The 17375-nt window shown below is 30.8% G+C and overlaps 1 protein-coding gene across 1 annotated transcript; it reads right to left on the bottom strand.

Annotated features, from left to right (window-relative positions):
- Positions 1-309: 309 nt before the first annotated feature.
- On the bottom strand, positions 310-2017 carry Osi6 (DUF1676 domain-containing protein Osi6). Its single transcript, XM_077431570.1, has 3 exons — positions 1770-2017; positions 522-777; positions 310-441 (listed from the first exon to the last, which is right to left on the bottom strand). The coding sequence occupies exons 1-3, from the start codon at positions 2015-2017 to the stop codon at positions 310-312; spliced, it is 636 nt and encodes a 211-aa protein (XP_077287696.1).
- Positions 2018-17375: the final 15358 nt, after the last annotated feature.

The raw sequence follows: 17375 nt of genomic DNA, 5'->3' as shown, positions 1-17375 counted from the left end.
TATGTTTACTTTACTTGATTATTACAAGCACTTTTTATTATTTTAGGAAATGATTTTTTTTTTCAAATAAAACAATATCACATAATAGTTCACTTATTAATAAATATAAAGTCTTTTCGTTTATTATAATTAAAAAATAAATATTATTTTTAAACGTACAATATTACATTAGTACATACAATAGTAAATTCTTTGGCAAAAGATATTGCATTGAACATTACATACTAAACAGTAAATAAACATTTCAATTAACATTACAACATGCTATATTAAATAAAATCAGGCACACTTTTAATATTCTTCGACAACTTATCGTCTACTGTTCTTCTGTCCACCATATGCTAAATTTTGTCCTACTGTTGATGATTGGGGAGCATATTCCACGTGGCCAACATCGATGTGACTTTGCCAACCTGGATTGTATCCATGAGGAGGATATGCCTAAAATTTTTAAATGTATTAGCATATTTCATAAAACAGACGCGATTGAATTCAAGCAATTTTTTAGAATGTATAGAAACCTCTCCATGGTGCATCATTTTCTTCACCAATTGAAATACGCTAATGGCGATGGAAATAAGAGCCATTACAAGAGCCTTCTTCGCCAAAAGTATTACACCTAGATATACCAATCCAATGACTGATGCAAATTTTACTTTCAATCCGAGAAGGAGAGGCAGCAACATTCTAAGGACTTTTTTCTTTTTTCCCCGGCCCTCTTCGAACATGGTCTTGAAAATATTTTTCAAACCTTCAGGTGTGCCATCTGTGATGCTTCTGAAAAAATATTTTATAAAAATTTATAAATAGAACAACCTATACATAACCTATATATTTTTTCAAAATTGTATTGAACTACGGATGTATCTAAAAATGTTTTAAAATCAAACACAAAAGATACTTAGTTAACAAAAATACGTTTAAAAATACAACAAATTATTTTTGTATACTAAAACTATATTAGAAAAATGTATGCGTTTTTCTCTACATAAGAGACATATATTATGGTACAAAGTAAACTTTGTAATGTTATGTAACGTTTCAAACGGTGTGAAAATTATTTAACTGGGCTTAGTAAATATTAGTTAATCTATGTACATGTGTAAATGTACGTGAATTTATCTTCATACATAACATACAAACATATATCAATTAAGCTACTGATTTGTAATTTTTTTTCATGCACTATTCTATGTATTATAACAACTATTTAATTTATTATAAATGTATAATACATTAAATAGTTGAATTAATAACATCATGTATTTAAATTTATGTTCAACGACAACTTATCTTAGAGGTCACTCTCTCAGACTCATAAAAGAAAAATCGAATAAATTGATTAGAGATTCCTTATTTTTAAACAGATGACTAAAGTTTGGAATAGTCTTTCAAACAATGTAGTTAATATTGAAAACCTTAATATTTAAAAAAAAAGTCGAATAACTTTCTTAAACTAAAAGGATTTGTATAATTCTTCATTTCCAATATCTTCATTTCTTTCTATATTTTCGTTTTATTTGTATCAAACCCCTTGGGTCTATCGGCTTTGCCATCTCCTCTAAGTATTTAAATAAATAAATAAATGTATGATAATTTATCAAAAGGACAGTAATGAATTGAAATGAAATAGTATTGGAAACAGTTTAAATTGTTCAAGCTTGGTATAAGATTGATGAAATAGTTTAAAATATAAATAGAAAAACTGATTAAAAATAAAATTTCGAATTGAATTGAAATTGTGCATAAAAATTCCATACACATACTACCTTCCAACGTTTTCCATGTTCAATTTAACGTTTCTATTTTCGAAGAAGTTCCCTAGTTGTCCGGATAAATAGCTTTCTAAAGCATCTTCTCTTTCTTCAACTCCGCGAGCTTTTTCTATTCTCTCCTCAGCCTGTTTCTGTTGCTCCATTAGAGATCTCCCATCGAAGTTGACCTGATCGGCATTCTTCACGATGTTAATATCGTCCAACACCTTGACAGTGGGCTGGTCGAAAAAGTTCTTGGCCATTCTGAACACCTAAAAACGGCGATAAGCGAGATGACACAGTATACATACAAAGTGTAACATCAAAATAAAGATGAATTCATTAATATACGACACACATTATGATATCCCTGCACTCTGATTTACATTTGAACCGTTAGCTAGCCTTGAAACAAAACTTGTTTATTACGTTACACATTTGTATGTGGCTTAAGCTCGCTAAACATGCCCAATGTCGTGTAAAACCAACTAATCAAAACAATGAATGGAGCACATGACACCGCACTTAAGTGAAGTTGTAAACTTACATGCATTTGCAAACAGGATATTGAGTCCTTTCTCAAGCACCCTTCGAAAGACGATTCCATGCCATTCTTTCCAACTCCATCGACGACATTTTCCTCAACTCCATAACTGTCATCGCCCAAATTCGCAACAGGTAAAATTGCCGAACCGTAGCAAGAGTAACGACTGACTATAATCGCAAATATAAATAGTGAAGTTGACACCATCGTGTGTAACTTTTGCTACCTTTTGAAATCTTTCACTCTATCAACTTTTTCTTTTGTCATGTACTATTACAAAATGAACACTTTTTATTGTGTTTACTCTTTTTATTCTAATAAGTTATTTTTAATATGCTTTTCACGATCAATATGAACCTAATACGTCGGTGTCGCGAGCCAATATGACAATTTACTATAAAACCATACTGTATTTAAACCCTGACGTGATTTAACTACGTTAACTTGATTGGTTAAGTTAACTACGGGTACGTTAAATAGATCGCGCACAGTTTGCAGTTTAATTTTGCAAAGGAAACTTTACACAGAATCGACGCATAAGCATTGAATTATAACATAAATATATACAGATTAAATATATAAAAAGCATCAAACATATTTTTATCAATTTAAGCTATGGGTGTTCATTTCGGAAAAGCTCAACTCTGGTAAAAGTGCTTGAAACAAATCCGCGAAAACGACAATAGCGAACTGACCCAATTGAGATCATTATAGAATCACACAAAGGTCACCCAAGTCGCTAAAATTTAAATAAGAATGTAGCGAATCCTTGGTGAAAAAACTAATTTTAATTACAATAAAAATTCGAAGCCGTAACTGTTTTCCCATCGGTGTCCATTTCCCGTTAAAACACTAGGCTAAATTAATATTTAATCGAAATTTTCAGCGTTTACGTTGACGCACTTGCATAGTTGATACACTTTTTAGTTCTTTTTTAGTTATAACATGAAAACCAGTCAGTTTTCTTCTCCACTGACCATTTCACGAGTGCAATATCACACGCTATACCTACATCGCATTCAAAGTTTCACACGATAGCACGTCATCCATTCCGTACATACGGAAAATTTACGGCAAAGATGATATAGAAAATACCACATCGTTACACATACATACAACCATTTAAGGTTTGCTTAATTAATTTCGTGGCGGATTTCAAAAACGCACCGCTTCCAAGAGCTCATTTATCATGTCTTAATTTTTGTCTTAACTGAATAATTTCAATTCATTCAAAACATCACTATTCATGTACGTAAAAAAATGTAGAAGAAATTTAAATAAAATATATTCAAATAAATAATTCAAATTTAAACAAAAAAAGGAACTTTTTTTATAATTTTTTTAGAATATAAACTTAAATGAATCCTTACAGATTTTGACGAATTATTTTTACAATATGTATATACTGATGAATGTATGTTTATCCACTATGCAAATCTACAGTGTTCCAACTACTAAATATGGCGCTATCATGGTACTCTGTCTTATACCGTAAGCTATAATATTATCTGAAAAGATTCATCTTTTACTTTTCAACTTTCACCCGCCCGAGCAACGCCGGATCGTTTGGCTGGAATTCTTTGAAAATATAAATAAATCATAATACTAGATTTTATCACATATGATATTTGATCAAATGCGTCATTTCGTTCGGAATTTGAATTTTAGAGAGTTCACTGTACGAAGTCGGTGATTCAATTGGGACGCAGGATACCCCTTTCGCGCTCGTGAAAGTTGCTGCTTTGTGAAATTGCACACATTTCAAGGAAACATACACACTCTTCCAGCAGGCAAAATGCACCTTAGGTGTATGATTAAATTATGAACAGGTAGTGGGCGTGCAAGTGGGTCGGTGTTCACTATAAAGAGCAACCCAATAGCACGCATAGTCGCACACGCCTTCTTCTCCACTAACAACACTCTTCTATCATTTTTGAACGGATTACTTGCATTGAAAATCAAAAAAATATGTACATATAGATCACATAATCCACTTATCTTATCAAAAGGAAAACAGCTCATAGGAGTGTACGTACAGCTATAATACCAAAATTTTTAGGACTTTTAAAATTGTATGCATACATCTTGAGATCAACTTTGTAACTAAGGCCTTTAGATAAATGGATATATAAAAACATGAAATCATTTATGTAATTTTATATTGTGGAAGTTATCTGGTATTTGCTGACATTTGATTTTTTTCATTTATTTTTTAGTTTTTCTTATATTGAAGTACTTGTCAAACACTGTCACTTAATTTTTGACAAACATTATAATATGTCCTACATATGTAGTTTGGAAATGGGCAAAAAATTATATGGTTTCCGTTAGTCTTTTAAACTTTTTCATAGGATAAAAATAGAATATAATTGAGTAGACAGAAATTAGATGTTACAAAATTTTCCACTAAATATGTATATATGAAATGGCAAATTCCAAAGACGGGAAACTTTATGAAATCTCAAAATTGTAACAACTTTTTGAAATGATTGAATTGTTTAGATTTATTTTGTTTTTTTTTATGACTAACAGTGCTCGTAAATCAAATCGATACTAAACATATAAAATATGGTTTGAATGTCAATAACTCATGTGCAAATATTTCAATTTTTTCTCTGTATTTTTAATGTGTGCTTACGTACTCGAAAATTTCTCTGCAGCCGTCTTACTTTCTAGCGAGATTTTGTTGATGTTAATTATTAATATCAATTTTTATTTATGCTCTTGCTAAAATTGACCTGGGATCTGTTTAAACTATTCAACCGCCATCCATCTAATAGCATTACGTTCGTGGTATCTGGTCACAAGTTAACAGTACGAATGTGAGAACAAATCTATTATTATGTGTACACTCACAGGGTCTAATATCGGAATAATGCGGTTATTCTCACATTCTCGGCATGCTAATCAATGGAGGTAAAGCAGTTTGATTTGAGATCGGTCAACGTGCTAGTAACTAAGTGGTGAATCCGGTTTTTGAACTGTCTAACAAACCGAAGCATTTTATACGTACCACACATGTTCATTTACAGCTACAACTTTTAATGTGCTTTATTTGCATACACTCACTTCTTTCTAACGTAATTGAAAAACATTCGATATCTATTGAAGGAATTCGACGTGTATTTAATTTCAATAGTGCCAAAAGTCTACTCAAAAAACGTTTACACGAATACAATAATATGAATACTAATGAATAGTAAATAAGGGGACTTCATATCCAATTCTATAATATGTAACTATAGGTATAATGTATCCGGATCAGAAATCGATATGTTGTTTGCTAGACAGATGATGATGAAACTTATATATGTAGGTAATTCATATATTTATAAACCACTTCGTACGTATTTATGTATGTGTATAAATGCATTTAAAAAATGAAATAAACTTTTTTTTTATTTTCAACGACGACATTCGACTACTTTTACTTTTGAGTAATTAAAATAATTTACGATGATTTTCAATTTTAATTTCTATTCTACGGTATTTATAGATTTTATTGGGAGTATTCATTCATTCATACATACATCAGTATTAAAATCGACTTGCCAATATTTACATGTCATCAAATTTTAGTATTTTTTATAGCAATAATTAATTGTCTGCAATTAACCGTACCGTTTCTGAACCGGAATTGGTCTGTTGCCAAGCAAAATTAATTAGAATTTTTATTCTTATATGTACAAGAAGTCTTGAAAACGATACGAATAGTCAAACCTGAAATGAAAACACGAAGAATAATTTTTCAACATATAAATTGACAATTTGATTAACTGATACAACTTTTTTTTAATATACTTTAATTTCCTTTCATACTTAAGTAAGCTATAGATTGAATTTCCTCAATTGATGATGGAAAACGGCATCTATTATTACGTCCCAAACTTATAACGGAAGAGAGTAAAATTCAATTTATAATTACATACATGCCGCTTTTTAAATAAAAAAAAATGAAAATAACTTACTATATAATTAATGTTTGCAGAAAAATTTATCAAGAAAGGGAATAAAAAATTTAATACAAACTAATTTTCTTATTTTTTCATTTAATGTACATATTGTTTTGTTTTTTGGCCACAATTGATTTGTTCGATGTTTAAGAAAATAGGATAAGACCACGTGGGAAGTTAGCCAAATCTCTACAGCGAAAGCTATCGGCAAATTGTGATAGTTATATTGCACTAGTATAATACCTACTATTATACAAATATACTATTTCTACAAATGTATACTATTTCTACAAATATTTTACATACAAAATCTTTGTAGAAATAGTATACATAGTCATAACAAAATTGAAACAAATATCATCAAAACATTATATTATATTATATTGACATATAACCTTTAAATTTAGTTCGTAGTTGGAACTAGTCCAACTCAAAGTTATACTTGATCAATGATAATTAATGCGCTCAAAGTATTGAAACCAACGACATGTAGAAGTGGAGCTCTAATTCGAAAGGTTTTTTCCATGAAAAATACGCTTCCTTTTACATTATTCTGAACACATTATTACCTTCGACAAGTTTCTAAAAGTTAAAATAATTTATTACAGGCCTATTTATAACAATCCCAAAATAACAATTAGTTAGTCGTACTGACAAACTAACCAGGAGATACTTCGACTAGGGGTTCCATTACAATAATCAAATATTCGATATTCGAAAATATTCGCCACCTTTGCATTATTCATAATTTAGAATATTTATACTAATTTGAGAATATTATAATATTGTATTAAAAGTCAAACTTTCAAATCATAAACATTTATCTGTCACTACTAATTATAAAATGAGAACGTGGATCTGTTACATTAAATCAAACGATCTACTTTTCAATTACTTTTTGAAAACAAGACTACAGGATAAAAAAAAAACAATTTTAAGGATAACTACAGTAATCTTTCACAGTAAAGCCAATGTTAATACGTGCTTTACTGTGCTAAAAAAAATCCGCTAGTCACTGTGCTGGACTCCAAGCGTCCGGTTAACCTTTGAACGACGGAGCGTCGAGATTAAACGAGTGTTCCGAACCGGGGTCGAGTAAGACCCAGTATTTTTTAATCAAAATACCGCTTTTCTAAATACAAAAGGGTTCAATATACATATATCTTATTAATCATTTCATACATCAACATAAAAAAGTTTTAGTCATATAGCATGTTTTTGACTATTTTTGTTTTAAAAAATAACAACAAGCATCAACATGCAAACGCACATAGTTAGGTAAGGCCAACAGGCAACTGCATGACTCAATAGCCACAGGCCAAAAGCGACGAAAACAATAACTTAACAGCTTTTCTCAATATATTTTATATATAAACATAAAAAGTTTTAGTCCTATAGCATGTTTTTGACTATACATATTTGCATAAAAAAATAACGACAAGCATCAAAATGCAAACGCACACAGGTAAGGCCAATAGGCGACTGCATGAATCAATAGTCACTCGCCAAAAGCGACGAAAATAGAGCTGTCTCTTTATCTCGCATTGATTCATCGATCATCAAAAATATGCAAACGAACAGTCAAAAACATGTCTTATCGCTACCGCCTTTAAATCATACTTTGGAACGTAGAAATGTGTAAATGTATTTTTTACGATGTACCCCTTTTCTAATTCATACAAAATATATTGATATAAATTTATTTTAGTTCATTCTAGGAATACAAGAAATATAGGGTGTATAGCTTTGAAAACCACATAGTAAATACGAAAAACGTAAAAATTGGGGCATTTGCATACCCCACTTCGGTGAGGGAGGGTTAAATGTGTTTTAAGTGAAAATAATGCAATATTCTACCAAATTCATATTCGATATTAAAATATTTTTTTAAACGAATATTTGGAACCCCCTCTCCGTCTATGACACTTACATACATATAACCTTACTAATAAACTTGTATAGTCTTGATAATTACAACAAGATACCCGTGTCCTTTAGGCATAAATACTATTTGCTTTAGATTTAAATAATATTTAGACTATTAAATATTTAGACCCCTAAATTACTATTACTTGTCGAGTTTTATAGGCTTTTGATCTCTTTTTCTAATGCTTTAAGAACTAATATTAATATTAAGAACTAATGATGTGTAAAATGGATAATAATTACTCGATCAGCGGCCATTAAAACATACTTAAAAATTTATTGTAAATATGTGAACGATCAAAAGATTATTAAAATCACAGTTCATGTTTGTACATATGTTTTCCCTTCTCGAATACGTATTTTAAAATACAACTAGGCAGATTTTCAACGCATATTGGAACTTTATTAGTAGCCAATAATTGTAAATATCCTATATTATAATCGAACCGATCTAGCATGAGACGTACATAAAATGCACACTCGATCCGCGATGGCCAATTACATTTCGTTTCAGTTTTGCAATGCATTTTAGTCAAGAAATACAACATTGTTCGTGCGTATAGCGGTCGGTAGAATTTGCCTTTTATTTTTTGTAAGTTTTGAGTTCGTATTTCGTATTTTGAAATATTCACATTAATAAAATTTTAATATAAAGTCCATGAATTGTTAATATTATTAATCTATTTATGGAATACGTATACATATGTTATATTAATAGTTATTTATATTTTTCAGACGATAAAAGTAATTGTCAACGTCATGTTATGGACAGCAAAACTTACAGTAGTATTATCAAATATGCATTGAATTATAATGTAATAATATTATATAGATAAGAAATAATTAAAACAAAATAAATAAATAATATTACGTCCTTACAATGCACGAATGCGACAGCAGCTTTGTTCTCGTATGTGAAATCATAACCAGTTACAGTGAAATCATAACCAGTTACATTTTAAGGGTTGGTTTTATTAATTTAAGATTAGATTGTTAGGGTTGGTATTATTTAAGGGTTAAGATAGGTTAGGTTAAGTAAGGGTTGGCCCTATTCATTAAAAACGGGGTTGTTAGGGTTAAATTTGTAGAGTTAAACGTTGTAAATTCATTATTTGACATATTTTCACTGCTTGAATTATATTTTCACCAGTAAAGATATATTTTCACTTGAAATATGCTTACACAAGCAACATTTATATATATTGCATACATTTATCACGACTTTTCTAATACGAATTGAGGTATAAAATAAGATAATTTTATTTTTTATTACATTTTATACCAGGTAGGCCTTACAGGTAAACCCCAATCTGCCTTCCTGGCCAATTACAAACAATGCAGCATTTTATATTACACAAATCGCTGAATTACGAGACACTGAAAACTTGCAAACCATCGAGACATCTATGAATTGTACATAAATTTTATTGTACATTAATCATATTCAAACAGTGGTGACCTAGCAGGTAGAAAGGTTTTTAGCCAATTTTAATCGGGAACCATTTCAACAATAAAACCAAAGAAAATTGGCAAATTTTGATAGGAAACGATCGACCTAGAGTCACAAATATCCAGGTCTACACTACAGATATATTTATTTCAATCGAGGTCAACTCATGGGATCGAACCCGGCGCCTCTCGGTGTTAGGCAGAAGCTTAACGACCGAGCTATGCTACTGGCTATATATTATTTTTTTTATTATTATTATTTTTATTTTCATTTTATTTTACAAATATACCAGGAAGGCTTAACAGGTAAACCCCAAATGCGCCTTCCTGGTCCACATAATTATTACATAGATACATGTAAATCTAAATAATATCTGACATCTGTGGTCATTATACATATATTACAAACATCGTATTAATACGATAAATAACGATGAATAACTTTCATGTAACAATACAATTTTATATTCGATAAACAACCACAGAGACATCTATGGTGAGCAATATGGCGAAACCTAAGATATAACAATAACTTAAGTTTCGCAACTGTAAATTGGGAAGGAAACGCCAATTTTACAGGAATCGTTTCAATGAAAATCAAAAAAAATGGCAAATTCTGATAAGAAACGATCGACCTAGACAAATCAAGGTCTGGCCAACAGCGAGACTTAGCGGGGAATCGAACTCGTAACATCAAGTACGAAATATTATTTTGGAACTTTATAAATTCTAAACATAATAACAATTCGAATTTGACAATGATGTTCAATGGTGATGAGTCGTTCTCAGGTTCGAAAGATATCGCTAAGGGTTTTGCTGAGCATTTTAAATCTGCATTTGTAGACTCATTCACTCAATCTTCAAATAATAAGTTTCAAATAAGTCATTCCTTCATTCTGTCAGTATTTGAATTTAATATCAGTGATATGGAGTATGGGTTCCAGAAGCTGAAACCTAATAGATCTTTTGGTCCTGACTTTATTCCCGATTTTGTTTTAAAGGGATGCAAGTCCAGTTTGTTATATCCTTTGCTTCATATCTATAATTTATCACTGAAATCTTCTCTGTTCCCTGACTCTTGGAAATGCACCAAAGTCACTCCAATTCACAAAAATGACGATAAATCTTTTATTAATAATTACAGACCAATAGCCATTGTTTCGGCTCCAGCCAAATTATTCGAAATAATTTTGCAGAGATTACTTTATAACCATTGCAGTCGGTTTATCATAGACCAACAGCATGGTTTTCGTTCAGCACGCTCTACGACTACTAATCTTTTGTCTTTCTCAAACTTCATTACTAAATCGCTAGATGCAGGGCATCAAGTTGATGTGATCTATACCGATTTTGCTAAAGCTTTTGATAAGGTTGATCATTCAATACTTATTAAGAAATTGGCCAATTTTGGTCTATCGGATAATCTTACTGATTTTTTTACTTCTTATTTAAGTAATCGTCGTCAGTTTGTTTGTTTTGATGGCCATTTCTCTGAAGTATACCTCACATCTTCTGGCGTGCCCCAAGGCTCTAATTTGGGACCTTTACTGTTTCTAATATATGTGAATGATATTGGCTCGGTACTTTCAGATTCAAATTTTTTACTATATGCTGATGACCTCAAGTTATTCATGAAAATTGATAGTGTTTCTGACTGTGAGGTCCTTCAGAGTAATTTGAACTCTTTATGGTGCTGGGCGACTAATAATCATTTACCTCTTAGCGTAAGTAAATGCAATATTATGTCTTTTTCTCGGTCTTCTAACCCCACCTTATATCAGTATAATCTTGGTGGAACTCCACTGTGTAGAACATTATCCAAAAAAGACCTTGGCGTTACGTTTGAGAGCAGATGGAAGTTTGGTATCCATATTTCCAATATGTGCAATAAAGCTTCAAAGATGCTGGGTTTCGTTTTACGCAATGCTCACATTTTCAATAATTTAAGAGTTTTGCGTCTTCTTTATAACGCATTGGTCCGAAGCATTTTGGAATCTGATGCCATTATATGGAGTCCCAGTGAATTAACTTACTCTCTAAAAATTGAAAGAGTTCAAAGGAAGTTCCTCCGCTATCTATATATGAGGGAGTTTGGATACTACCCTCAACTGTTTCCTAGTGCTTTTGTACAAGGTTCTGTTGGCTATAGTTCCCTATCTCATCGGCGGGATATGCATCTTGTGTGTCATTTCTTCAAATTATTAAGAGGTGATATTTACAACCCAACTATATTGGAAGAAATGAAATTTTGGGTTCCATCTCGCCTCATTGATTATCGATTGCGTCCATTGTTCCAAACTATTAAAGCAAGAACTAATGTTCTTGCTTTTTCACCAATCGCTCGAGTCTTACGCTGCTTGAATTTGGTCAGCAATCACATTGATATTTTCAATATTTCACCGGATAATCTATCCGTATTTTTACTGTTTTTTACTTTTAATTCAATTTAAACTATTTATATATGTGTTTTTTTTTGTGTATTATTTTCAATTTGTAATTTTTCATTTTTTTATTTTTTTTTAATTTTTGATTTTTCAATTTATTAATTCTCAATTTTTCAATTTTTAATTTTTATGTACAATTTTTTAAATGTTTTATTTTATTTGTTTTTTTATTATTGTTGTTTTATTTTTTCTTATGTATTTGATCTTTTATGTATTGTCTGGCCACAGTGTCATATTGGGGTGACCTGTAAAGACTCTGTGGTATACTTGTATATTAAAATAAATAAATAAATAAATAAATATATATATATATATATATATATATATATATATATATATATATATATATATATATATATATATATATATATATATATATATATATATATATATATATATATATATATATATATATATATATATATATATATATATATATATAGGTACATAAGGCGACTAATACTTTAATTTTTTTTCAAAAATACCCGTTTTAAGATCAACGGGCATTACACTAGTATTAAATATCAAAATAAATTTGATATCGATGAAACATTCACATTCTGATAGGAAACAATCGACTTGGAGTCACAAACATCCAGATCTACACTACAGATATACTCAGAAAAACTCTTTTCAATCGAGGTCAACTCATGGGATCGAACCCGGCGCCTCTCAATGTTAGGCAGAAGCTTAACGACCGAACTATACTGCTGGCTAAAGATAAAAACAATATGAAAATCCACACTTTTCAACTTATACCACCAAATTCAGCATTTTAGTATATTATTTTGAATCGTAGACAGGTTTTTAGAATGGGTGTTTTCTATAGCCCAGTTGGTGAGCAGTTTTCCCAATATTTAAAATACTCTACATGCCAATTACAAACCGCACTTATGTATGTACATACCTACACACATAGTACATACGACAATTCGAATTTAATTCTGGAATGTCGAGTGGGCACACACGTACCGGATGAATTTCGTCGAAAGTCATAAAAATTGGCGCGAATGTTTGTTCGTATGTATGTATGTATGCAGACATGTATGTGTTTGTGTGAATGTGTACCTACATACATAGATTGGTTGTTAACGTTTCACGGTCGTTAACAGTCGGGCATTTTTAACATTTCATTGGCGATTTCGCATCGGAGCCGTTGGAAAGTGACCGTCACCTTGGACTTGAACGGACGCGGAGGGAGCAAGTGGGTTAGTGGGTTCCTCAACAACCCCACTCCTCACTCATCTCACTCCTCACTTCTCACTCACCTCGTTGCCTCTCTCACAACACTCTCGATTGCAACCACATCGCAACAGCTATATAAGTCCGCGGTGGGGTTACGCTCGCGCCGTGTTCAATGTTTTCCAACATCACCTATGTACATGCACTCAATCGGCCGCCATTACTTCCGCCATTTTGACTAAATTTTCAATTTTCACATTCCAAATTTTCAATTTTGATCTGCTGTATTAATTTCCACAGCGTACTAATCAGTTGAGAGGTTATCGGTTCAAATTCCGATCGAAATAAAAAAATCGTCATACGTATCATATGTAAAAAATCGAACAAGAGTAAACTGTCACTTCTGGCTGACAGATGCTCACCAAATTTTATACATAACTTGGTATTAAGCTTAAGCTTCTAGATATGAAATTACAGTTCAATAAGCTAAAAGAATCGTGGTCACAACATTTTTGACTTTTCTAAGAGGAAAAAATCCCACTTCCGGTTTGTTAAATTTAGTGATTTTTTTATTTTTATCATATTAATACAAGAATTATACTTTATTATTTATTTTAAATTTTTTTATTACTCAAAATCACTATAACTATTACACAAATTAAATATCAAGAAAATAAAAATAATTTACAAGGTCAAAATAAAATAATTAAATATTGTTTTAAAAAAAAATACTATTTTTGGTTTACGAATTGTGACTAAAACCTTATCAGCTCTAAGTTAGTACATAAAGAATACAAATATAAATTTTCAGCTTGATATGTTCAGGGGTGTGGAAAGAATCGTGGTCACAACATTTTTGAATTTTCTAAGAGGAAAAAATCCCACTTCCGGTTTGTTAAATTTAGTGATTTTTTTATTTTTATCATATTAATACAAGAATTATACTTGAATGTTTTCGTCAACAGCACACATGTTTAAAGGGTCGAAAAAAATAATGAAAAAAATGGAACAAGAGTAAATTACCACTTCCGGTTGACGGATGCTTACCAAATTTCATACATAACTAAGCATAAGCATAAGCTTCTAGATATGAAATTACAGTTCAATAAGCTAAACGTTTTCTGAGAAAACATAAAAAATCTCGATTCTCTATAGTAAAAGTACTACTTCCGGTTGAGGTAAAAATATTTAAAAAATATTAGGGTATAAAATTTATAATTTATATTACATGTAAACAAATTTCAGTCTGATTCGATTAGCGGTTTGGGAGCTAATTCAATTCAAAAACCTAAAAAAGGGGATACCTATAATGGGAGGTACTATTTCATAGTACTACATTCTGATTAATATAAATGTTTAATATGTTGAAAAAACCACTTCGCCAAAAATAAATAAATAATCAATGTAAATAGTAAATCTATACAGAATCAAACCATTCATTCAAAGTACTATTAAAAATGCTGCGATCGTTTCTTTTTTTTAATTATGTTTGCATCAAATTTATGTTTTATGAATGGGTCGGTTGTGAGTATTGATTGTATGTCATTAACATTTTTCATTTATGGGATTACATTAAAGCCTATTACAAGAGTACGTACTAGATAGTCTTAATGACGATCAAATGTGTTTTATTTTATTCTACATTTAATGTACAACTATTTTAATCGGTGTAATTAAAAAAATATACTGATGATTTGATATGAAAACTAGTTTAAATTGAAATTGAAGCAAATCTAGGTAACTCGACGGTAATCAAAATAAATATTTTATTTGAATTTGAATTTTAAATCAATTGCATGACTGCACGATTTATAAAAGATTTAAGCATTAAACTTTCAGGCATCATCTAGTTTTTATCATTGAAATTTAAAAAGGCTTTAAGCTTTTCATAATAAGAAATGAAAAGAGATAATTTTTTTATTAAACTTATGAATTATTTTCAAAGAAAAAAAAACAAAAGGCTATAATTATTTCATACAAAATAAAAAAAGAATATCAACAATGAGATTTTTTAACAGATTGAATACACTTTTATAATATATACCGAATTGTTATTCTAAATGACATTTGCCAGTCTTGGGTATTGAATTTTGCACTTGGAGAAGTATCATAAAACGTTTTATGCTTGGTATAACGAAGAGAGACAAGCTCTTAAATGGTAAGAGCTAGGAATAAATTAGATGAAATAGTGGAACAAATGAAGAGTTGATAGAGTATATATGTAGTAAAGGGTAGGACATGTGGTTAGAAGATGGAATCAAATTTGGATCAGAGAAGTGTTCAAAGGCATCCGTAAGCAAAGTGTATGAACAAAATAAGACAAATGCGTAATGTTAGATGAATTTCGTTCAGAACGGAGATGAATGGAAGGCTGCAAATGATGATGATGATGTTGATTTAAATAACCATTCATACCGAATAATCGAATTGAACCTGCATCAATGGAACGAGACCACCCAAGAGGCGATTCGAGAGACGCGACGACGCCCACGCCTCTCGCATCTGTTCGAGACACCATTCCAATGCATTCCCACGATATTTTCGAGAACAACCCCCACGGAAAGGGGGATAATTTGAAATGATTTAAAATGATTAAGATGCGTAGGCATTGTCGGTCACAGTGCAAGACGGCGAGCAGCTATGCTCGCCTCTCTCCCTTTTACCGTTCCGAGTTCCGGTTCCGTCACGGCCTCTCGAGTGCCGCTCTCCACTCGCCCGCCCTCATTTCGGACCAATTAACCTGACCCACCTATAACAAAAACACCTCTTCTTGCTCTCCACTTGTGACTGCTTTCCGTTTCGAAATCCTCGCATGAGTTCGCCCCCGTCTGCCTAAGTGCGAACCGTCGCGGCTTATGCAACAGGGCGCTTAGACCAATTCAGAACGCGCCCTCGTAAAATCAATATTTTAACCTTTTGCAAATTGATTTCCAGATATTTTTAAGCATTTAATACAATTTGATGATATATTCATTCAGTTGGATAAAAAATATCACACATTGATCCTTCAAATTGTAGAAGTAAAACGTTCCCGAAAAGTTGCCTTTTACATCAACGCAAGAACGATCAATCCCTATATCGAATTTTTGGTCTAGATTATTAAATATTTATTTAATAAAAGTCAAAACTGAAATAGTATATTGTATAGCATATTTATACGATAATTACAAAAGAAACTTTCCAAATAAGGTGGAAATGACCATCGTTTTTCTGACACGTATCAAATACTATTGGTTTGAAACCGTTTATAAAATATTAGTTACACGTAATATATAAGGAAAAGATAAGTTTTTAAACTAATTTGTAAATCAATACAAATATCAGTTTTTGTATTAAATGCTACAAATATTAAATGCGTCATTGAAAAAAAAAATCATTGCAGAATAGAATTGTAATATGTAATTGTTTCAAAAAAATATTTTTTTTAAAGAATTTCAGTGTATGTATGTGTGTGTGTGTATGTGTTTTAGGAACTTTCAGTATGTATGTATGTATGTACGTATGTAGCAAATATTAACGGGGTTAAATGTCTTTCGAGGGTGAAAGTAATTTTTGAAATATTAAATGAAGCATTAGAAAAAAATCGGCTTAGCTTATAACTTTCATGCTTTTCAATAATAAAGAAAGTAACATTTTTTCCAACACAAAGGAGATCGATATTGTGTTGTCATTGAAGAACTTTTACCATGAATTCACAAATTTACAAAGCAATGTGAAAATTATTGAAAAAAATAGCTCTTGTAAAATAATAACCGTTTTTCAATCGTAAATTTGGGCCAAAGCTTTTGAAATTAGTAGCATTATTTAATTAATAAAATTAACCCCGTCTATATCCATCTATTATTACAATGTATAAGAATTAAAATATAATTAGTAAGAATAAAAAAAGCGGTAAAATGGATTTCTATATATGTATGTAATAAAATAATAAAACATGCATTTCAATGTTAAAATCTATTTAATGTCACGTAATAAATAACATGATAAATAATTTGGCGTTTGTAACAATGCGAAAATGGTAAAATTAGTTGATCAGTCATTAGGTAGGTAGTAAGTTTTGGCAATAATATCAAAAACGCAATAAATAGCTTAATAAATATACTTGAAATGCGTCTGAGCATTT

The sequence above is a fragment of the Arctopsyche grandis genome, chromosome 5, assembly GCF_051622035.1.
Source record: "Arctopsyche grandis isolate Sample6627 chromosome 5, ASM5162203v2, whole genome shotgun sequence".
NCBI classification, from domain to species: domain Eukaryota; kingdom Metazoa; phylum Arthropoda; class Insecta; order Trichoptera; family Hydropsychidae; genus Arctopsyche; species Arctopsyche grandis.
The sequence above is the reverse complement of the archived record's forward strand: the minus strand, read 5'-3'. Positions and strand labels throughout refer to the sequence as shown.

Excerpts from the sequence above, each read along its gene's own strand:
- Osi6 (XM_077431570.1), bottom strand. The coding sequence starts at position 2,017 with ATGGCCAAGAACTTTTTCGACCAGCCCACTGTCAAGGTGTTGGACGAT. Across the intron at positions 778-1,769 it reads AACATGGAAAACGTTGGAAG|AAGCATCACAGATGGCACAC; the intron begins GTAGTATGTGTA and ends ATATTTTTTCAG. Across the intron at positions 442-521 it reads AAATGATGCACCATGGAGAG|GCATATCCTCCTCATGGATA; the intron begins GTTTCTATACAT and ends TAAAAATTTTAG.